Here is a 24,627-nt window from a genome sequence, read left to right as displayed (position 1 = left end):
GGCGTAAGAAGAAACACGGGGCGGGGAGCTTCTATAATCTATAGGAGAGAACGTCGGAGGAAACGAGATCGTTCTTCTTCTTCTTCCTCTTCTTCTTCTTCTTCTTCCTGCTCGTAGTCGTCCTCTTCTTCTACTTCTTCTTCTTCCTGTAATCTTGCAGTTTGGAAAGTTTCGTTTCGCCCGACCCGTCCTCCTTTCCGCCTAACACGCTCGCAACAAGCATCCTTCTCGGTGAATACTTCCTGTTTGAATTGATAGACGTTTCCGGCCAATCTTTTGGGGGACGATATTGCTGATGAAAGTTTCTCAAAGGCTCCGCGATAAGCCGGCGAAACCAGACAGACATGCGCGGACGCGGAAACGTTCGGCGTTAGGCGTGACAAAAAACGTTTCCGGGCTGCTGGAATCGCATGGACCGATCGGAATCGCGATACTTCTAAATCGCAAACTATCCCGCGACGGTTCGGTATTTCCGCGAGACCCGCATCCTCTTGTTCGCGTATTCCAACGTTGAATAACTTCCGGTTTTAATTTCGAACAAAGGTTTACATTTAATAATATTTCCCGCTGTAACCGCGCGAGAGAGAGAGAGAGAGAGAGAGAGAGAGACATGTTCTATTGTGTCTGGCGGCAAACCTTTGGTAAAAATGTTCAAACTCGCCGGCGAACTTCGTTTTTAACATTGTTACAGTTTTCAGAAATATCTCGCACAAAGGGCCGCGTTTATTCGAGAAAATAGCGTACCTGCGGGAGCTGTTTCAGGAACAATGACAGCGAATAAGTTAATTAAAAAACAGTACTTCGCGTGGGATTTTCCCTGGCCAACAACTTCTCCCATTAGCCGGTCAAAAGCATCCGAGTCTCCGAAGAATTCTGTTCCATCGAAACCGACAAAATATATCGCTCCGAGGAACGTGAAATAAAAATGGGGAACAAGCGACCGGATAAATGTGAGACAGTTAGAACAGAATAGTCGGTAAATATTGTGTAAATTACACTGGAAAGAGACGTGACACGTAAGAGGAAAATTTCGTCGAGCTGGTGCCACGAATCGTAATGCCGCGCGACGGTGACAGACGCAGCGTGAAATTTTTGTGACGGACGGTGGTGGTGGTGGTGGTGGTATTTTACAAATTTGATCACGCCACGAGCACACAAGGATCCGCAGTCTGGCGAGACGGGGAGCGATCAATCGAGCGAGCCATTTTCACGAAGCGGTTGCAATCCCTTAAGAAAACAAGAACGGAAGGCGGGGAAGATGTGCTGGTGCAACGGGCTGCAGGTATCGCGCCTCGGTTTGGCCAGGTGGAACGCGGTAGAAGGATCGCCGTGAGAGCGTACCAATGAGATTCGATTTAGCATCGTCGGCGCGTGCACTCAGCGTAATTTGTAATCTCGGCGTGGCCGCCCGAAGGAGCCCGTTGGATAGATGCTCACGCATGGCTCGCATGGTTTCGATGTCGCGTTCACTTCCCGGCCCCCCTCCCGCCCGCGATAGCGTGCGAGGATGTCGTTATCGCGGGCTTAAGCCGCGCTGAAAGCGCCATTAGACGACGAATAATTTAAATCGTAGCAAGCCAGTGACGTGATAACGCCCCGCCTATACTCCGCGCGGTCGAGTGCATGCTCTCGTTACGGCCGCGTAATTAAGCTAAATTGGCCCGCGGCTTCGTGGGACGACGCGTCGCCAATTAATTAGCCACCGACGGACGTACCGCGGAAAAGTCAAAAAACCAATCGAAAGGATCCCGCGAGCAATTTAAGAGTGATTAATCACGCTCTGTCCCTCCTCGGGGACTAAAAAAGGTTCTGAACACTGTTATAATACCGGTTACAATAATAGTTAATATATGGTATCATGTTGTTACGTTTCAGGGAGTCGAGAGGGTGCGATTTAGATTTTCGCTCGGCAGTTTTACTTACGGTCTCCTCGGAGCCGACCAAACGTTGCTTGTCCCTCCACCAGGTCACATTGGCCGCGGGCATGGAACCGGAAGTCGTGCACACCAGCTCGTACTTCATGCCCGCTGACAGCGGTTGGTTCGCTCCGATTATCTTGACGTCGAGCGGGCTGACTGCAAGAACGTTCGTTCACGTGGTATCAGTGTCACGTCGAAACGAAAATGTATGAACGGAAATTGCCGCTTCGAATGACCGACTAAAACGATGACGAAGGAGTTATGATAATTAATGCGCGACTCGGAACGATGATGGAGCTTCCGCGTGCAACAACCGCGCGAAACCGCGGCTAAACACCGGTGAATGATCGCCGCAATAACCTCGAACACAAGAAAACGAAAAATCTTGCCACTTTTAGTGCAATCTGAGGTGTAATGAATGAAAACAAAAGAGAACCGGAGACGTCTCTCTTCTATCGTTTAATTTATCAATTATTTGTCATGCATACGATTATGGAGCAACAGAAAGGGGTGGTAATTCGATAAATTAGGGGAGTGGAGCGAATGACATGCAAATAGAAATAATAAGTTATTGTAGACACAGAGGACGAACGAAATTGCGAGTAACACGTTCCCGGTCGCCAGGTATGAAGAATTAGCCAGGCAGCCAAATAAATTTGTCCCTGTTCTGGACTTTGCGAAGTGGTTTATGCAAATGTGAATTTGCATAAAGGTCCTCGGCAAACAATGAGACCTGAGGCGAACGCAGAGAGCGAGGGTAACAGCGTAGAAAGCAACAGTTTGCGGACGGATCGGTAGAATAGGTCGATGTGTTATCGGACGGCAAAGGGACGCAGGATAAGTAGATTAGGATAGTCCGTGGACGGACCAACGGAACTGGGAGACTGTAGTCGCGCAAGTAGAACAGATAGGCGGATATCCAAACAAGTGGAATAGCACAGATAAGTAGAATGGGACGATCCGCGGCCAGACAAGGGAAAGTTTTCTGCCGGAGCATAAAGGTTTACTTGTGTGCCAGATATCGGACGGTGTATTATCGAAATAAAACCTTTTGAATAATGTAAAAGGTATAGAAGAACATATTGTGCGCCGATGTAACAGCCTTAATTACGTCGTCGAGCGAATGAATACGAACAATGGCGAACGATTCGAACTCGTCGTACATTGTTTAAACAGTTCAGTCATCTCTGCTGTACTCACCGTGTCCTCTATTCTCCGCTCTTTTCCACGTTGATGTTTCTTTTACTATCGTTGGTCTAATTAGAATTAACAAGCAATTCTTACATGTATGCCCACCGAAGACAAATGGACGTGGAATTAACGGGGCTCTAAAGGGATTTGTCAGGGCTTCGACAGGAGCCATGGATATTCCTTATCGAACCTCGTAAGCGGCTACATTCGTAGCCACACGAAGGTTAAACGTCGAGTTTTCGAGACGGTTTAGGGTAGGGGGGTTGACCGTTCGCGACGCGGTAATGGCGGACGAGCAATTTTCTGAATAACTCGATTCGCTTGGCGAGGTCCGAGGGCTGGCGCGGGCATGATGTATCGCTTTATAACAAAGAGAATTTATCAATGTCAATTTGTCGCGCCGGCGACTATACACGCGCGACTATCACGCGGGCGTCGCTCGAGAAAAGAAGCACGGGGAAAAGGAAACCGGCCGGGACGATGCCGGGACGCTTAATTTTCGCCGGGCGACGTTATCGTTCAGTTACACGGGGACGTAACGGGGCGAGGATTAATTATGAAAATTCTTTCATTTGCTCGCCCCGGTGCACGGGCGTTTATTGTTCGTCGGCCGCGAGCCGGAACCCGTGGCAGAAGGAATTAAATCGTCTCGGTTTGCACGTGACTCTGAAGGTTTTTCAACGCGCGGGGGGTCGCAGAGACTTGTTCCCTTTGTAATGGAACGCAATTACAGCGGAGAAGAAGAAGAAGACGTCGGCGAGCACCGGAGGCATTGTTGCTTTGCGATCGCGTTGTTACGAGGATGTCTTGCGGAACGGCAGGATTTATGAGTGACACGGTGCAATAAAATACCGCCGTAGCTTCTTGCGAGACGTATGCAAAGAAACCGTGTACCTTGATCCCAGAGAAATTACAGTCTTCGCGCAATAAACGCGACGGATTGAATTAGGGGAACGAGAGAACGGTTCGAGTAGTAGTAGTAGTCCCGTGCGAACGCATTCTCGGACTAGCGGAGTAGATCTTGGCGGGATTAGGCGAGCAGTGTATGAGCTACAGATTCGTCGGACAGGTAGCATAAATCAACGTCTGACGCGACAAGTAGCACAGATTAGATTCGACTAGACAAGTAGCCTGCGTCAACGTCGGTTCAAACAAGTGGTACAAGCTTGTGTACGATCTGACAAGTAGCGCGCCTACGTACTCTCGAACGAGAAGTATAACTCAGCGTATAGTCTGACGTATGGAACGAGTTTCTGTGTAATGACAAGTTCCATACACCATCGTTCACTTACTTGAATAATACAGATTGGTTTATTCCTGTTACAATTGAATTGTTCGGCCATGATTAAACAAACATAAACCGTGCTAACGCATAGTTCGGTAAACGATAGAGAATGTGACCAATCAATTAAAACAAGTTCATAAACGATTCATACGGCTATACAACCTGACGGCCAATCGAACAAATAATGTACGTCAAACAATGGCCAGATATATTAAAAAAAAAGCCTAAACAAACGAAACAGGCGTGTGCACAATTAAACAAGTCAAATCAATCAACAACCGATCAAATCAGTAGCGTATACCGGTTTATGGTCAGACCATTGATAAGTTCGCTTCGAACTATGTATATTTATGACGAGCATATGATTTTGCAGTTCACATAAAGAATGCCATTGTACTCGGAGAATTTCTGATTATTCTCTGACGATATTTTCGTGCATGTATCACACGTGAAATATTTGTTAAAAAATCGAAAGGTAGCCGAATTTTCAAGGATCGATTTCACCCCCTTAAAGTGAATTTGAGCAGTAAAAAAATTGCATAATGCATATCCTCAGAGTTTCATTAGTTTTTGAATTTTCAGGCTCGGGCAAATCCTAGTACGAGGTCCCAGCTTTTTGGAATTGGAAGGGGAGTAGCGGCGGACACTTAAGTGTGTATCAGTGTAATTCTGATTCTTCGCAAGGGAGGATTGAGAAAGTCGACACGACTTTCTGATCGCGGCGACACAGAGGCCCCAGAGGGCAACATTGAAAAAGGTTACGCGTCGACGTCCCGCTGTAACCTCGTTCGGAAAGTTATGGTAACTCGGTTGCAGGCCGGCGTCGGAAACTTCTTGCTGCAATCTCGCGGCCACGGCAAGAAAGACCGAAATCGCGGCGCGAATTCAGCGGGAAAGTTAACACGGCGAGTTACCAGGTCGACAAACGGGGCCGGTACCGAGCGAGCGGACAAAGCCGGCGGACGCGAACGGTTTTCTGCGTGCACGCGCCCCGTAACTCGATCACGACCGTGTGTCCCGCTGCCACAAAAGGAAAAGTTACACGCGAAATGTCGCGAACCGACCGCGATACTGTCCAGGCGGCGAACAACAAACTTCCGCGATACGGCCGTCATAGTCGAGGCCAGGAACAATGCCGCGACGAGCCTCGATTTTGCTCGTCAACGAACGTCAGTAGGACATTATCGTCTCCACATTTTTAGCGCAAGAATAGTGTATCGCTTTACTTATTTCTGGACACTCGTACTCCCTAGAAATAATTCCGTAAGAGAATCTTCTATTTTTGCTTCGCACTGTAACCCTCAGTGTTTCGAGAGATTCGGAGCAAACCATGAAATTGTGAACTGATTGTACCGAACATGATGTTGCGAACCTTGAATGACTCGTATGGTAGAAGTAAACAGCGACGCACAAGGGTACCGTTTATTCGATCGTATTGACGATATTCCGTGAGTACGGTTCGCGGCGGCTTCAATAATGAAATTTTCTAAGGCGCCTTGCGAAATCACTTGGGCCGCGATCGCTTTTAAAAGAGTCGTCGAGGTGGCTACGAAGTACCCAGCATCTACGGCTTCGTCAATATTGGCTTTCCTCGTGATTACGTAATAAAGTAAACATCGTTTTACCCCCTTCGGGCTATCGACCGACCGAATTAGCTGGATGCGAGTCATGTAAATTAGTTCCGGCCGCAATTCAGCAGGGACGCCGGCCGGAGTGGTCCGCCACTGGCGACGGAATAGAATATTTGAAATATTAGGTCTACCGGAAAGTTCCCCATCTGTCTCCTGATTACCGTACACTCCAAAAAGCTAATGAACAAGATTTCAAGAAAAAGACAAGCGCGTCTCGCACTCGCGACCTTGAGATCCGTAGCTGGTCTGCTACCTCTAGTGTCCTAATCTCCATACGTTGTTAATAGAGGCGTGCTAGGACCTGAAAATTTCAGTTCGGGACGGGTTCTCGAAAATTTCGGGATCTGAGAATCCCGGTATATTCTAGAATCCCGAAATTTCCGAGAACTCGACCCGGCCCGACCCGGTCCGACCGTCGGGTAACAGTGATTTTCGGGTTCTCGCACCTGGTTGTGCTAAAGTCGTCGCAACGCGACCAACAACAGCATTTTGGAACAAGGATTTACGAGCGGTCAGAACTTTCCGGTGGACATTAACACTAGGTTTCCGGGACCCGTAAAAATGACGGGTTCTAATATTTTTAATTTACGATTGTTGAGATTGTGAAGATCCATCTGTGTGGAGGTACTCAACAAATTTATTTCTCTAGGTATGTGTTATTTAAAAAGTGGCTAAAAACTTGGATAGACACGTTCTTCTTATGTTTATAGAGTAATGTAAAATACTCAATTTTAGTACTCCGTAAATCTAGCGTTAGACATTAGCCGGTCGATTGGATAGCCAGGTCTGCGGCGATGTTTGCTCCTCCTTTTTGCGCGGTGCACTCGGTTAATGGCCACTGCTCGCGACAAAAGCGGTTCCTCGCGATGAAACCCAACGCCGCGGCGCGAGGTAGCCCCATCGGGGCGGGCCTGGCCGGGCCGCGGCGGCCCGCGATGTCTGAACCCGCTGCGAAATTTAAGCCGAGGGTTTTTTTTCTTCTCCGTCGAGCGATACCGCATGTACACGCGCGGCGGCGGCGGTTGCGGCTCTCGCGACGAGTTGCCGGACCAAAGTAAATTTAATACCGCAATTCCGGGCCGCTGTGGCTCGTCAACGACCGCCTCCCGATGTGTCCTCGTGAAATGTAGACGCTCTTTGAAACGGGAGATTCGAGGACGCGTGCGCGCGCGCGCGCAACGAGAGAAGTTTCGTCCCGAGGTTTTTCACGGTAATTTTTCCGAGGAAAAACTATGGCCGCTCTTGGTACGGTACACGCGCTCATTCCCGAAGTCAAATGAGTCTTTGTGTGCGACAGGTTCAAATGGAATTTTAGCTGCTCCGTCGCGCTGTACGACTCGCGAGCTTTTACCCGCGTAATTCGCGCGATGCTGGACCGGTCGCATAAGTTTCCACGTTGTCGGATAAGTGGCGCACGCTGGCCTGCGATCGGACGAATCTTCGCTATGAATTACACAACGCAACTTACTACCGTAATATACAAACATAATTGTCCCTTAACACTAGGTTTACGGAGCACTAAAAATGACTATTTTACGTTACTTTACAAAAATAACGTGATTGTATCTATCAAAATGTGTGGCCATCTTTTTAATAATTCCTCAAAAAGAATTGCTCATGGCTGCATCTTTGCAATCTCGATATTCGTAAATTAAAAATATTAGAATCCGTCATTTCGACGGGTCCCGTAAATCTAGTGTTAAACGTAGGGATCTTTACCAAAACTTAACACTTTCTGAGCACCTGTGATCTACAGGGTGTCCCAAAAATGTATATCCTCAAAATTCCTATTTTCTCGAGATTCCTGAGCTTATTTGTCACTTTTTCCGTTACGAAAATGATCATTGCGGCTTCGTTAACGAGTCATTCCTTAGTCAGTCACAGGAGACGGATTCCGGCTCGGCCAATGGGAACGCCCCGCTCAGCGGGACCTGTTATCGACCTGTTGGGTCCTGTTCCGTGGTGGTCCTGTCGATGATGGTGAACTAATTTGATTCGATCGACTCGAAGAAGCTTATTTCAACTCGGACCACCGTCTATATACACTGGCCGCACAAACACGGCCGGAAGTAAAAAAGGAAGATTCACCGGGCGCATTCGCGGGAACCGGAGCCCCGAACTCGCCGGATACGCCATTACCCTTAATAGCCTTCCGAGCCGCATGGAGATCGATATATCCAGTTCCGAACGGAAAATGACTGAGACACTCAGCTCTCGGCCCCGTCGTGGAGGCCGCGGAACTTTCGGATCGTGATCGTTCCCACCGGCCAATCACCGTTCAGATATCGTTCGCGATCCCTGACACGATAAACGTCCAACTCCGAGCTTTAACCCTGTGCGTTATGGCTTTTTCCGGGACACGCCTAACCTACTTCGTCATTAACGATCCCCGAAGCGAAAAGCGGGGTTGCGGTCGTGATCGAATTTCAACGAACGCTCCGATTATAATTTCTGACTCGACCGCGGAACTTTGTGCGACAGAAAAATTGTCTCTGCCGATTACAAGACAGGGAAATTACATGAAAATTGATTTCTTTCCCTAAGGACTTTTCCTTCAATTTCTTTCGATGGCCGCGTTTGTACCTTTTTATTTCCGATCGGTAGAAAAGCCGGTGTTTTTAAAAATATACAGTAACGAGCAAAACTGAGTCTACACTATTTGAAGCAGCATAACTTTTTAAAAATTACATCAAATGACTTGAATTTTATCGAGAAGTTAGAAGGATTAGTTTGTTAGACGAGGTGTAAAAAATTTTTGAGAAAAGTTTGAATTGGTCGGAATCGCAAAAGAAATTAATTCGTTTACGAGTTATAGACGCTTAAAAGTGGAAAAATTGCCATTTTTCACGATTTTCCACTTAAAATCGCACTTTTAATCGTTTATAACTCGTAAACGAATTAACCAATATCGGTGAAATTTTCAGCATGGATATAATTTATTCGAGCGAATCAAGTACATTCTTTAAATTTTCAATACAGGCTCAGATAAAAAAGCTGAAGAAACCAACTTTTACTATTTCTTTTGCGATTCCGACCAGTTCGAATTGTTTTCAACAATTTTTTACACCTCGTCTAATAAACTAATCCTTCTAACTTCTCAACAAAATTCAAGTCATTTGATCTAATATCTCAAAAGTTATGTTGCTTCAAATAGTGTAGGCTCAGTTTCGCTCGTTACTGTATAACTCACGTAGTTTTGATTATTTTTCCACAGAAAAAATCACAAATATATTTCAAACATTGGAAAACAGTTGTGCGCAATGGCGATGCGAAATGTGCGATAATTCTCTTGACAAAAAATTGTTAAATATTCGTGGAAAAACGGAATAGCTCGGTTAACGAGCCGGGGGACAGTCCTAAGGGATAAGGTTGCTGACATTTTCGAAGGGCAAGACACGTGGGAGGATCGGTGCCGCGATGGACGAGCCTGGCCATGGTTTCCGAGGCCTACGATGGGTCCCATGGGTGTCGGGGACACCGTGCGAGCACTTCGACTTAAGTGGTAGCCGCTGCCGCCGCGAGTCGTGTCGTGGACGGGCTACTCTCTTCTCGGAGACACGGGGAAATTGGATGAAACGATGGGCCGCCGGAGTGGCCGAGGGAGAGGAGGAATGGAAACGACGTTTTTCCAAGGACGTATTCGGTCCCTTCGCGCGTTACGCGAGATTGCGCTGTAACGGGGCCACTTATTCTGTGCTCCTGGAGAAATCGACCTCGCCGGGGTGCCTCGGATGCGCTCGAAACCTTCCGCCATCGGTTCGAAGCAGTGCGAGACCATTCCGAGAGGCGGAAGATTAGATTCGCCGATGCGCTTAGGCCCCTCGTTGCCGTTTAGATTAACCTCTCGAATCCACCTAATTCCTACGGATTTCCGAATTTTCCAAGGGTTGCACCCCTTCGAAAAATTAATATTGTCCCGAAATCACAAACGCTAACTCTGACCTCCATGTTTGCAGTCGCTAAAAATCGGGATAAACGCAGTCGCCAGTCGGACAGTAAATTTTACACTGCGCCGGTTCTTCGGAATGTTTGCGAGCAAATGTGGCAATTACTGTAATTTCCGGATAAACACCGGCGGGAAAATAAACCGGCGGGGAGCGTGTGCCGACTGAACCGTTGAACGCTCTAATTAATTGATGAAAGTTTAATTCTGTAGACCGGTATATATCGGCGATTCCGTCGATTCCATGGCGTTGATTTCGAGCTTTTGTAGGAGAACCGCCGGTCCGCGGTGATTTTCGATCTTCGGAGAGCCGATAGAAACGGTTTATGATAAACAAGCGGCGGAATTTCCATCGCGCGACGAGATCGTCCGCCGTTAATCCGCGATCCTGGAAACAGGATTTATCACGTACATTATGCAAACACTAGCAGAGGGGATCCGTGGTGGAAAAAAATGAGCCGCTCTTCGGGGGATCCGTTGTTACGGGAAACTGGATTTTGCTTCATCGCCCGGCGAACTTCTGCGTTGCGTCAGCGGGGATCAATCCGTGTTCCACTTTTTCGTCAAGTTTCCTCGCGAGAATCCTTCGATCTCGTCTCGGGATACGCTCGATAATATATCGCGCACGTATACACGCGTGCAGGCTTAGGTGCGAGAGAAAAAAAAGACCACCTAACCACTCTGTAATCCTGTGTTACACGATTCTTATCTTCTCCTTCGACTAGGTCTCCTCGTTGCAAACTGCTTCATTCTTCGCTCGGATATTGAACTACCTCTTTTATCTTTCTCTTCGGTCTATCATTGATGATTAACTATTCAAAATTTTAACATTGCAGTCTTCTGTTACAGATTTCTCTATCCAGTTCTTTGAAATGTGAACTTCCTATCCTTCGCCTCCTCGTCGCATAGACCACCCGGGGCATGTCTGAGGTGCCCGTAAACCAAACGAAATACTGTAAATAAATAACGATCTGCGCTCGAACACTTGCGTCCCGCCTTCCAGCCGAGGTAAAGAGATTCTATTCACGAAAAAGCGGCGGGTATCTCTCCGGCCCTTCGTTTTTTAAACTCACGAGCACCTTCGATGTGAAAAGGCTCGTCGATAGGTGTGCCGGGTAGCCTCGGGGCGAGGCAAGGTATTTTCGTCCGGTTGTTCGCAAATGTCCGTGTATACAGGGTGTCCTCGACTCCTATTCGCGGCCATTTTTCTGCTATTTGCGACCATGCAATATTGAGTTGTAACAAAAGTTCGTAGCGTTTTCCGATAGACGATATTCGGTCATACGAATCGGTTTCATCGACGGTTGAAACAATACGGACGAAAATACGATGCATTTTCGACACCCCTAAGGGACACCCTCTGTGGAACACCCTGTAGTCGAGGAGAATTCTCTGTCGCCCGAGGGCGGACTTTCTTTCGGTGTGCGTGGGTCTAAGGTTTCCCTGAAACGCGTTTTTCTTTTGCTCCCGTGGGAGAATTTAGGGCAGCGTGCCGGTGCGACGCGTCTATTCAGCAGCGGCGTCGCGACGCGGGGCGTCACGTTCCAAAGGACGCCGTGAATCATCCCCCGTCCGCGAATAAAGGAAACATTACTTCGCGTCCGGGACCGCCGCTCCCCCGGTATAAACAGGAATCGATTTCGCGGCCGTCAAATGTCTGTTCCCGGTGAAATACCCCGGATAACATAAACGTCGTGAATGAAACGCGAGCCGTTGCGCCGCGACGCGCCGCGTCCGCTTCATATGCCGGGCTCGCGCGTAAAAGAATACCTAATGCGGCCGAAACGCGGTTTTTCAGCCTCCATCGTGCCTCTAAATTATTGTTACTTCTGTGTCGGTTGTGTGTACAGTGATTTCTCTGTACATGTCGCCGAGTCCTGGACGATAAACGTCGCGTTCTGAAGATTTCATAGAAATTTCTTTTCTTTCTCACAAAGCTTGATGCTTGAGCCAAGATGTTGGTACCATCCCCTATTTTCTTTAAAAAATGAGAAGTCACAAGCAATACAAAAATGGCTGATTTCAGGTTCTTTTATGCAACCATTCCCGAGGAGCGACGAACGAAAACATTTTTTTTCGGGCTTTCTACGTATTGGAAATTCGGCTCAGCCGTCGAAGTTGCGTGGGTGGAATGGTTCAGAGACTGCATCCGGAAGAATCGAGTCCGAGATGGATATCCGTCGAGATCGGGGGAAATGAGGATCCAGTCTGTTTCCGAAGATCCTCCGTGGCCTCGTTACTTTTGCATCAGCGGATCTACCACCGACACGTGGCTCCGGGAAAATTCTACTCAACTTAAATGAAAGTTATATGAACCTGAACTGCTCCCGCGGAAGCTGCCTCGCTCCCGGAGGAGTATGAAGACTCCTGCTCGTTACACGATGCCACTGATTTCCGAGGATCGTTCGGCTTCCTCGTTCTCGGTTATCGATTCGGCGAAACTGTCGGGCTGACCGATCGCGCGCGCTCCGATTCGACGAGAAGATTCTGGATCTAGAACGATCACGAATCGGAGTTATTAAATCAAGCCGTGTCACGAGGACACTGAGAAACCTGTTTCTAGAATTTCAATAGATACAGACACGGTACTTCGACAGAGAAGTTTATTAAAAAATGTTGTAATCCCAACATCTCTGAACGAGAAAATTAGGAGCAAGTCATTTTGACTCATCCGGTAGTTCTGGAGTTTCAATAAGCTGGAAATGATACCGTCTCGGTTCTGTCATAAATGCATAAAATTCGCAGTCTAGTCGTGTCAAAAATAGAAAGAAACCTTATCAATTCAATAGCTCCGCCATGAACACCTGCAAGAAAGAGAAAGAGAGAGAGAGAGAGAGAGGGAGAGAGCGTAAAGATAAAATTTTCATCAGGAGATACAAGAGTGTAATGTCGGGGAATTTGTATCAGTAACCGTGCAACGTCGTATCAGCCGCGTTAAGAAGCTAGTTTCGGAAAAATTAGATCTACGTATGCGACCCGCAGACAAAGAATCTTCTCGGCTCGCGGAGAGACGCCTCGGAGCAATTGTCTCGTCGTCGGTTCGAGGGCAGGTACGACGGTTGGAAGACTGGGAATCCAGCGGAATTAGCATACTCCGAGGCTCCGAGGAAGCCCGGAATCATTAATTCGCCGCCTCGGGGCGCGAGGATAACCCGGACGGTGTCGCGATCCCGAACACAACGGTGCGACGTTGTCGCCGTTGGAACGACGACGATCGGGAACGCTGAAAGGGACCGGGAATATCCCGCGAGATTCGACGGATTGAATTGCAAAGCGAATGAAAACCAAACTCTCTGGATAAGGAGCCGCCGATGGCCGGAATCGCGACGACGACGCGACTTCGATCGCGTTCGCGCCGCCATTCTTACACTCTCTTCCGCGTTTTTCTCTTTCTGCCTCCACCGTCGCGTCCCGCGTCGCAACTTTCATCCCAGGGAACCATTTTCTATCTTTTTCGTTCGTCAATTAGTCCACATTGCGGCTCCAAAATATCTATTTCTTTTAAATAATGGAGAGTGGACAAACGCGAAGAGACGTATAATAAAGTTTTTGGTTTCCCGATGATTGGCGACCGAATCTGCCGCGCGTCGTGAATTTCCACGACAAGGGCGGTGTACAAAAGGCAGAATACTTTGAAATGCATTGCCGGCGTCTATCCTTGAAAAATTTAACTTGGAAATTCGCGAGTGGTCCCGAATCAGCTCAACAGGCTCCGTTCCAAGCGGGAAGACAAAGAACTTCTGGGCTCTCTCGTTATGTTTCCTCAAAGAGGGTCGTCGTTTTTTCTCTCTCTCTCTCTCTCTCTCTCTCGACTCGCAATCAAAAGGTAACTACCGTCGAGTATCGGCTTACACGACAGAAAGAAATTTCAATGAAAGGAGGAACTCAAAATTCATTGGTATCGATCTCCTCGGAAAATTCAACTCGATGACACGGAAACGATCCTAAATAGACTCGATGGTTCTACAATCGACGTAGTCTTGTTTCGCAGTTCTCTTCCCCTGTCTCGATGCAACGAGAAGTGGGACCTAGATTTACCGTTCCTTGCTTTCAGATCGCACCGAGAATCGAGCTTGCGGGCCCAGGAAAGTCCCCGAGTCGACCCAATAGTCGCAAGTGGAACCTTCGAGGGCAACGAGATCCCGTCTTCGAGTTCGCATTGCCAATTCCGGTAGAAGGAACGTTCCACGTTCGAGAAAAATCCCGGAGATAAAAGAGGAGCGTTTATCATTTTTGATCACCCGGAGATCCAATCTGGAGGCTCGCAAGAACACGTAGGTGCATCAACGCGATAGTCGCCGTTCGAACCTCGGAAACAATGAAATCAAATCCTTTCATTCGATTCCGACAAGAACCCCCTTGATCCATCGTTCCGAAGAAAATCGGAGATAGCGGAGGGCTGAGACAATCGGGCAGCAGATTACCGAAAAATACTTGATCTTGCCAGCGTCATGTATCGTCTAGGAGACATACTCGAACCGTGTCACGTTTACATTCGGCGTCCGAGGCCTCGGCGACATATATAGAGAAATCACTGTACTTACAACGCAGTCAGCGACGTACCGTTAACTATACTTTCGCGAGCAGGAAGCCGGAGATAGGGTTGGTACATTCGCGCGGCAGATGGCCTAAAAATTGAGGCCGTCGGCTGGGAGGCGGGTCTAAATCAACTCAATATTCAGCGTGTTGAGCCTCGGGGGCGAATAAGTTCCGGCTTCTGGTTATTTCGTCGCGTTTCATCAAAGGGAGCGTCGCCGTCGGATGAACCGCTCTAAAAGACGTACCAAAATGGAATAAGAGCGATCATACCACGGGGGAGGACCGTCCCGTTTCCCCGGCTGAATTTCATTATGCGAGCGAAATTGGATCCCGCCGATCAATTACCCGGCTGAGGAGAGCCCGAGACGTTCGTTCTTCTCTCTTGCGTGGGATTCGAGCATTCCGTTTCGGAATGGCACTCACGGCCGATTAGAGTTCTCAGTTCGCGTTCCTCCCCTCTTCAGCCCCGCGTGCAGAATCCCCCCGTGGCGTCGCGTCGTATCGCGTTGCCGATTCGTCGCCGATCGTGCCGAACAGTATGCGTTTTTGCTGCGCGGTCCGTAAACATGTAGTTCGCGTGTCCTACGAGTTATCTGTCAAAGTCACAGCGAGGAAATGCTGCCGGTGAAAAGTCAGTACCAAAGGGGATATTGTTTGCATGTCGGTGTTGCTTGGACAAAAGTGAGCTTTTTCAGTTTCCGTGGTTCAAAGGTTAATTGCGAGCACACCGTGTTAACGTTGTGTCAAGTTTTTGCTTTCAGACGACCTCAGGCGGTAATTATTATGCGAGCTATCAGGGAGCAAGTTCTTTACCCAGTCCGATGCCTCGGTGAATAATTACTGATCTCGATGATGATAACGTATAAAAATGCATGAGTTTAGTTTGAAGGTATGTACACGAGTCTGCGAAATTTTATAACGATACCTTATCTGGTTCGCTGAAAAAAGAAAAGGAAATTAAGAGTACCCTTAGCTTCACGGTTTCATAGCTTTAGTTATTACAATGTGTGCAAGGTTTCTGCGAACTGTGGACCGTCAATATGTGCATTTATTCCGATATAAGGCGGCGCTTTTTATTTCGAAATAAGAAAATCGCTACGGTATATCACTTTACAATTTTCCGCTACATTCGTCTTATATCGGAATAAAACTGTGTGGCTCAGAAAATCAGCTAAATCTAAATTTTCGTTTCCTGCTAGGAGGCTGTTCAGGACGAAGAAGTTCTAATTGTCGCAACTGCGTGGAAACCAGTACGAGGTGTTGAGAAAAGGCGCGAGTTTTGCGCGGAGGGTTTGATGAAAATAATTCGTTCGAAAATTGCGGCGGAAACGAGCCTGTGGGAAAATTTCCGGCAGGTTTCACTTGTCCGCGACGACTGCTCGGAACAAATGGCCGGCGTGCAGCGACAGCGGCGTGTGTAGACGCGCGTGGGCGTGCGCTAGCTCCTGTAAACCGCGATAAATGGGTGTACTTATGTATAGTTTAAGCGTGAATCTATTACGAGCAACCGGACCGGGTATAACTGAAAACAAAGGGTCGCATAATTTCTCGGCCGGTGGATATTCAGTCGCGACCCCACCCGTACAGTCCATTTACTGTATCACCGGTCCAGGGGCGGCTGTGGAGGGGCACAGGGGTCGGGGGTGGGGGATGTGTCGCGGATTAAATACAGTTTTAGTTCCCGCGCCTTTCGCAACCGCCATTGTCTTCGCGCAACGAACGCCTCTGCGTTGCTTTCGTTCCTCATCGAGAGAAACGCGGCGAAACCGCGCAACAAAAAGAGTCACGTTACATTGTTGTCGCGCCGAGTGTTAGAATCGAGAAAATTCGCGCGGTCTCATAAATCTGAAGAGATTGTCCTTCGGATTACTGGCTTGGACGTATAAATTGGACTTTGAACTTGTCGAATACGATTTCACGATGTTACACCAGGAATGTTTAATCGAAGAGAGTTAATTTACCGAAATTACTTTTTCGTCCGGACCGGACCGGACCGTGTACAACTTGTTCGCGGAGTTATCGGTGCGCACAAAGCGGTCGGCAGTTATTAAATTGTTGAAGTGTATTTAGAATTTTGAGGTTTAATTCGCCGGAAGCCGGATCAGATTTTTCACGTATCAAAGCGGTACCAGAGACAGAGAGAAATTTTGAGCGACGATTTAAAAGGATCGCTGCGGGATAAAGGAAAATTGATAATCTACCGGCATGAAATATTGATTCGGAGAGATGAACGTTGAATTCATCTCCAATCACGGATTATAAAGGAATATCCTCTTTTTCGAGCGGATATTTTAATGTCCGTTTCGCCCTCGGTGTTATGACCGTATAAACTCTGTCGCGCAGGTTCTCTGCAGCCCCCATTTTCATTATTACAGAAACTGTTAATCTTTTTTTCTTCGTACGTCTCGGTAAAAAGTGTTTCATTCTTCAAAAGGATTACGTTTGATCCGCCCGGTTTGGAAATTCAGATTTTCAGGCTTTCACGCTAATTTGCATTTTGACCAACCACGTCGAGGAATCGCGGTGAAATTTGATCTCGCACGCTGACTGTTTTAATAATTGAGATAACAAACGCTAATCAGATTGCGTGCGATTTTCTGCTGGATTTCTTTCGACATATTTTCAACAGGCTACGTCCTTTACTGCTTTGTTGATTACGAACTCAAATTGTTCATGGCCTACTCTCTTCAGCCACGCTTCCAACGAGCTACGCGCGTACTAACTATATCGATTTTCCATTGCGTTACAAATTACACACTATATTAATGACCGAAGACAGAATGAAGTGTTCCTTCGTGAAATTTAGACAGGACGAGGAGCGCGTGTTATCTTAGATACACATGTTGCACGGTAACTTTAAACCCAATTTGCTCGGAACTTCATATTTGTAACGTAGCGAGCCCCATTCTCGGAACCCTTTCAATCTCGTGTCAACGCTACCGCGAAGTTGAACCAATAGCGATCGAGGACGGAGATTAACAAGCCTGGAACGCCATTGTAACATAACAGAGCAATACTACAAAACTCTATACAACTTGTAGACTTTGAACTTCAAAATGTTGACTGAACGATTATTCGCCATTCTTCACTATACCTGCGACTGTGTGACAGACGCGCTCTTATTCAGCTTATCGTAATGACGTATAACAGGTGCTAAAGGTTTGGGGTGGGGGTAATTCGAAGGTCTCACTTTGGTTTCAAAATATCCAACCCTTTGCGACCTAGGTGGGGGTTCTATCCGAAGTGTCCAGTTTCTATCCGAAGTGTCCAGTTTCCATCGAAGGTCTCACCGCGCTTTGGTCTCAAAATATCCAACCCTTTGCGACCTAGGTGGGGGTTCTATCCGAAGTGTCGAGTTTCGGAACCCCTTGCCGGCGACGTCGAAAAGAATTTTCTTTAATCAACCCGCTTTTAGGTGAACTCACCCCCGTCCCCTCGCACTGTTCTGCGAGCACAGTCGGTCAGAACACGTTTCACGGAATTGCGCTTTTAGTCGTCGCCGCGATCTCTCGTCGCGTTTCAAAATAAAGAATTGCTCACCTCAAGGGTGTACGGGGCGACGGGTACGGGGACGGGGAGGTCGGGGGGCGTAGGGGGTGAAATTAATTCAGCGCCGGTGTGTCTTTAGAGGCTGTAGCGAAGAATTTCCGAGGACCGTTGAAACGTTCAAAGGGATCTGTTTCGTGCGGCGCCGTTGGAAGGGTGGGGAACGGGGATGAAAAAAAAAAGAGAAGAGAGAACTCGCGCGCGAGTTCTGTCTCATCGGACCGCGCAGCACGCGTGGCTCGTTACGCCGCGTAGAAAAAAAAAGAAAGGAGAGGGAGAAAGGAAAAGAAGAAGGGGTGGTGTGCCCGGGTGGAGCGCTATGTGGGTATGTCGAGAGAGGGTGCCGGGGGGACGGGGAGAGAACAAAATAAGCCATCGCGTCTCTTTATGCGCGTTTCTATGGGCGTGCACACAAAAGCTGCAGCCGTTGGAAGCGGGGTTTTTCGCGAGCCGTATTCAGGCCAACCTTGCCACTCTCTGAGTTAATAATACGTTTCCGGTGTTCCTCGCCGGGGTGAAAGTATCGTTGCGCGACGACGTCGAGGAATATACTCTCCGTAAAAAGGGGGAGGGGGGGGGCGACGACGTTTTCTCAATGCAGCTCGATGCTTTCTTATTTCGGCCCGGGCCATTCGGTCAGATGGATTTCCTGTTGATACGTCGCGTCGCCTCTCCCCATGGAAATGCCCGCGCGAAACCACCCACCGACAACTTTGAGCTGTGCTCTATTCTGCCGAACGAGCGACGATTCCCGAAACGACCGAGAGCCTGCAAGAATGCTCGCGTTTAGGGCCTTTTCGGGTTCCAGTTGTCGGCTTCGCTCGAGGAGAAGCATTCGGTCGTAAGCGAAATAGGCTCTGTTGTGCTCGATATTTCTTTTCATCGATTAGGCTGTCATGAGAGTTTCCTTGCAACTTTTATTTCCGACTTGAGCTTGAGGGCCCCAAAATTTTTGCCGCTTGGGGCCCCCGCTCGACTTGAGCCGCCACTGGTAGTAACTATACTTGAGTGACCGGGAGAGTGGAAAGGGTAAATAGTTTGTTTAGTACAACCGAAACTGGAAGATTGAAACTTTTGTGATTCAATTAACTAGGTCCTGCTCAGTGTCCGTGTATACTTAACGTAACAACAGTTGGAATATTATAGTTGTATGTATTCGGTGAACATCATAAAACAATAACTGCATTGAACGCTCGTCAAGCTTGAAGTCCTGTCGTTATTAATATTTAATATTTAAATAGCACGCTGTAATATCAATTGATTTTGATTAAACGGTAAAAGGTGTGTCGCAGCTTTCGCGTAATTAAATGAATATCCACATTGTTGTCAATGTCATCCGACGTGTATTATGAATTTGCGTCGACGAAAAATTCGGAGCTTGTTACGCTTTTAAATGGAACGAACAATTGCTTAAACATGTTAATGGTCCATTGAAAATGTTGTTTTGTTACGGCGGCAGTACTTTGTTAAAATGAAAAATATAACGTTACAATTGTGGCGAGTTTAGTTTATCGAACGCGAAATAAAGTAAAAATCTAAATGGAGTGTTCCACGTTTTTCGGCGGTTGCATGTGCGGGCATTAAACTTTTATGAGACCGTGCTTGCGGTTTTATAAACGTAAAAATTTTAGTAGCACTACGAGTTTACGAATGGAATCAAAATATTGTGCGGTTAAAATCTCGCGACTTCGAATACGTTTCGCAGTGAATCGAATAGGTCTACGATCGAGAAGCGTGGGTCAACTTTGACCCAGAATGTAAAAATCGTCGCTTAATTACTGAGCTTCTGGCGATTAAATTAAACGAAGTGCTGCTGCATTAGGAACAGTAAAAAATAGAGTATCTACAAGAAGTACCTCCAAAAATAAGTTTAAAAGAATTGATAAATAAACCAGGAAATAGTCCTATAACTCGAGAGTTAAGTTAGCACATAACACGACGAATTCTCGAATTTTTAACCACCGCACGGCCGCGGCTAATAATTAAAACCATTTGTCACACCTCCAATGTAAAAATGCGAAATCTCTCCCACCATACAGCAGAAAGTAAGTAATTGTTCGATCGTGTGCAAGCAGGTTCGTTCGCGTGTTTTCCAATTAATTCGAACACGAAAAGTTTTCGCATATGTCTGTCGAGAAAACCGAAGTTCGCGCTGCAACTAGCTCGCCGATTCAAAGAAAACCGTTTTCGCTAACGTATTCAGAAGTTATCGCGGTTTCGCCATTGCAGCGGCACGCGACCCATGTTTTTAAAGCCAACGTGCTCGTCATAAAAGCAGCGGTCTGAAAAATTTACGGAATTGTTCGAGCTCGATTGTTGCTCTACCAATTACACCAGCCGATTGAAATTCTGCGACACAAATGCAGTGAATTCTCGATATATGTCGAGGACACGTCCAGGAGTCCTAGGAGGCGTTCTAGGCCTCTCGAGCTCGGCGAGTGGGGATAATACCGCGACATTTATCGCGTAGGTCTTGGCGACATATATAGAGAAATCAAGTGTTTTACCATTTTGTCCTGGCACACTACCGGACTCGCAGGTGTCGCGTTACCGTCGGTTTCTCATTTCGCGGTTCTCCCGATAGGAATCGTCGTAATTGAGAACGGCCAGCGTATTCTGATCCCGGGCGAACCCTCCGCCCTGCCCCGCGACACGCATAATTACTCGATAATTCACCGTTATCGGGAATAATTAGCTATTAACTCGCGTCGCGTGTTACGCCGGAATTTGCCCCGCGTTTCCGAGGTCGCTCGCTTGTTCGAGCCCGTCCCCCGTCGCTGATGAATTATAAAAGTGCACGGCTTCCATCGTGCGGGAACCATCTTGCACGATTACTCCATCATTGCAAACAGCCGATGATTTCAACGTTGTGTACACACTACATGCGCGCACAGTCGTTCGGAACACCGGGATCGTTTATTCACGAACCGTTTCACTGTTTTCACGGCGAAAACGGTTATATGACAGTCCTCCGCCGAACATAAGAGGCTTCGCGATCAGTATCTCTCCAGGGTTGTTGGCGATTGAATGTTTTATTATTCCGGGCCCCTCGTTCGCCTGTAAAACAGGCTTCGGCGAACGGTTATGGCACTCTTTTACTGAACGTAAGACGGTTCGCGATCCGGTATATCCTCCGCCGTTGCGGCGGACGAATGCTTTATTATTACAGTTTACCGTTCGCCTAATTGCCGCGTTTACGGGAATTCCCGTGAAACGGGATTCGGGGCAGACGGATAATTGGAAAATTGATCGTCAGACGGAGCTTTACGCGCGGTAGACTGTTTCAGAGACAGTTGCGAGAAACGGAAGTTGAATAATGATACCACTACAGTCCACCTGACCGTGTCGATGAGACATACGTCACAATATTAATTGGACAGGAATGAGGTTCCACCTTTTGCCACCACAGTTCTGCGAGGTTTATACCGAGAAGACATAAAAAGTGTAGATCACTCGTTTAATTGTGGGAAAATCGTGCGGGTGCAATTAGAGAACAGGAGCGACAAAAGCTGGGGCGATTCGTTAATTTCGCGGTGACGGGGCGTGTGTATCGGTGGGCAGATAGCGCAGAGGACATACGAAACGAGCTGACAATAACGCGGTGGCGTGTGCGCGCGCGCTGCCGACGACGTTATGATAATCCAACGACCTAACGAACGCCGGCACGTTCCGCGCGGCGGAGGGGTTTGGCCTGCGCACGTCGTCTTCTTATCGGTGCCCGAAGAATTTGATTTTTTTGTGCCCGTTACGCGGGGATAAATTTCGGCTTATCACGAACGGGGCACGTGGCCGGGCCGATCTAACGGCCCCCGGTTCTCACGAGGACAAGATTAAGCCCCCCACCCCCACCCCTCCGCCTCTCACGGTAAAAGTTTTTATGAGTGAATGCGATAAACTAGCCCTCCGCGAAGACGCTTAAGCGGGCTCGTTCAAATGAATGGTCAGCTTTTTTATCCTACGGAATTTTAGTGTGGCTCTTCGGCCGTTATCCGCGCCGTAAGATAATTCCAGGATGGATCGTCCTTTCGGATAGTAAAAGGAACACCGAGGGGGATGTATGACGTCGGCTTTATTAACTCGGTCGAGAGAGGACGACCGAGTCCTACGCGGTACTTGCTCGTTCGTGTTACATTACATCCCCGACGGTGTGCAGCAGCACCATCTTTACGATGCGGGGGAATTCATTATGGGGCTCGCAGGAAACTCGCGGATCCCCAGGCGAGATCGCGCCGGTGTCGCATCTGTTGCTGCTCGAACATTTTTTTATGTTCCTGCGGATTGAACACGGACCCTGCGGTTCTATTCTTCCTGCGAACGAGATGTCCTGGCACTGTGGTGTCCAGTCAGACTCGTGATACAAAATCTTCGCACAAAATTTATTGAACACCAGTGTCGTTAACCGGGCCTGGGCAACCGGTGGCTCGCGAGCCAGAAGCGGGTCCTTTTCCCACTCCTGGGGCCCCCCACCATGCTCCTATGGAGTGTAGAAGGAGGGGGCATTGTCTCCAGGAGACATGGAAGCACGGTGGGGTAAAATAAAGTGCCCAGTGGTGGGGTAACTTACACACTGGTAGGTCGAGAAGCGACGGCGGGGAGGAAGTTGCCCAGGCCTGGTGTACGTCATTGGACACTGATCAATTTTTTTTTTCGGAAACATTTTTCTGTCAGATCATCCCATATATTTAATACAAGTTATAGTGTAGTTTATTGTACAATCGTTCGTTCCGTAAAAATACGTTTGCCGACAGAACAACGTGACAAAATCAATTGTTCGTGAAGGAGCACGCATTTGCCACACGTTGAACGCGGCCGGTATACAGATTGATTCCTGATACACGGGGTTATCGATACAATAAATACGCGGACCGGTAGGCCAGCACACGCGAACTCGGCTCTCTCTCTCTCTCTCTCTCTCTCTCTCTCTCTCTATCGCGTCTACGTCTTCGCGATAGCGTTCGGTTATTGACAAGCCATCACCGGCCGAGATGTTTATCGGGATAATAGAAAAGCCAATGGTCATTTCTCCAGCTGGCCGTTCCCCGACGCCCGGGAACAAAATATCCTGCCGACCGACAGAGATGAAGTTTCCACTCGCTGGGCAACGAAGTTTACATCGACTTTGATTCCAATCCCGGCCCTTCAAACAATGGTAAAATCCGATTGATATTCAGAACAAACAGCTTCGACGTGTCTACTCGAATTTTATTTAACTTCACTCTTCGGTTAACGTTCTTCGGCTCTTTGCGTTTCCAGTTGTACAGACAACTGGGGAAATCCACCGGCGGAGCAGTACGAAGCATCGGAATACAGATGAAAGAATTTTCTGAACTTCTCTGATCAAAGTACGGAGCCGAACTACGATTGAAGGTCATTAGAAAATTTGTGCTGTCTGATCGGTCCGTGGTTGTCATTGATAACTCCTTCACGCGAAGGATCGCCGGAAGCATTCTAATAAAAGCAACCAGGGTTGAATATTCCCCGCTGTTATGTCACCGGGGACCTAAATCTGAAAAGGGACCATCGCGATAGCACCCTCCTTCTCGAGCCGGTGCGATCGTCCCCTGTTCGGTGCAAAAATACGCGTGTCACGGTATATCAACCCCTCGAATCTCATCATCGAGCATGATCCCCCATCAGGCGATATCGCATCCCTTAACCATCAGCTCGAACGATATGGAGTTATAAACGGTATATAAGTTCGCGCTTTGTTTCCAAACGGACCGGGCTCGGTCGGCCGGAAATAATGGCCGTTCCAAGATATACGGCACGTCATCTGGGAATATTTTAAATCACTATATAGAGATAATCGAATTTCCTTTCTAGGGAGGAGAGCGTCGGCGAGAACCCCCGTGGACGTTACTCACCATTTAATGGACGCGACGTTTCCTTTACGCATCACGACTGGAAAATGGCCCCGATCTCGTGGCCAGGGAAACTCCTAGGGGAATCCACGGAGGTCCTCTATTCACCGGAGATCTTATCCGTTCATCTTGATTCCGGTTTGACGTGTGTGTACTTATTATTTCTTGTTACGGTGCTTTCACCGGGTGAACGGGCCCGATGATAGGGATTAGAAATACGATCGTGATCGAGATCTTTACGATCTACCCGCGGCTCGACGTCCCCTCGACTGCGAATTATGACCGCGTCGTTTACGGGCTGGAAATTACCCCCGGAATATGACGCTCGAACATCGAGCACACGTTCGTGTGCCGGTTAATTCCAGGGGATGTTGATCGATTGATCGAACTGTTTCGCAGGATCAGGGGAAAGAGGGACCGTTTATTCTCCTTCTTAGGCTTTCGAGACTTGTAGAAGTACGTTTACTTACGGTATTAACCCTTGGCACTCGAATGGTGACTCTGAAGCACCACCAGAAATTGTTGTGGCATTATTTCAAAGAAATTACAAAAAATATTACAAAATATTTGTTACATTACAATATTTGTATTAAATAGATTACTAAACATTCAAATACCATATGTAGAAATCGGATCAGTTTCGTTTGAATAAATTGAAAATATTGTAAGACGGAAGAAACATTTAATTTTACATTGATGATAGTGCCGAGTG

General features: G+C 47.8%; 1 protein-coding gene across 1 annotated transcript in view; it reads right to left on the bottom strand.

Moving 5' to 3' along the window:
• LOC143362850 (neural cell adhesion molecule 2) overlaps positions 1 to 24,627 on the bottom strand; it is a 268,549-nt gene that overhangs the window by 10,233 nt on the left and 233,689 nt on the right. The window contains exon 6 of the mRNA XM_076803333.1: positions 1,924 to 2,075. Within this exon, the coding sequence (XP_076659448.1) occupies positions 1,924 to 2,075 (152 nt within the window). The remainder of the gene's footprint in view (positions 1 to 1,923; positions 2,076 to 24,627) is intronic.

Source organism: Halictus rubicundus, chromosome 18 (assembly GCF_050948215.1).
Source record: "Halictus rubicundus isolate RS-2024b chromosome 18, iyHalRubi1_principal, whole genome shotgun sequence".
Taxonomy (NCBI): Eukaryota; Metazoa; Arthropoda; class Insecta; order Hymenoptera; family Halictidae; genus Halictus; species Halictus rubicundus.
The sequence above is the reverse complement of the archived record's forward strand: the minus strand, read 5'-3'. Positions and strand labels throughout refer to the sequence as shown.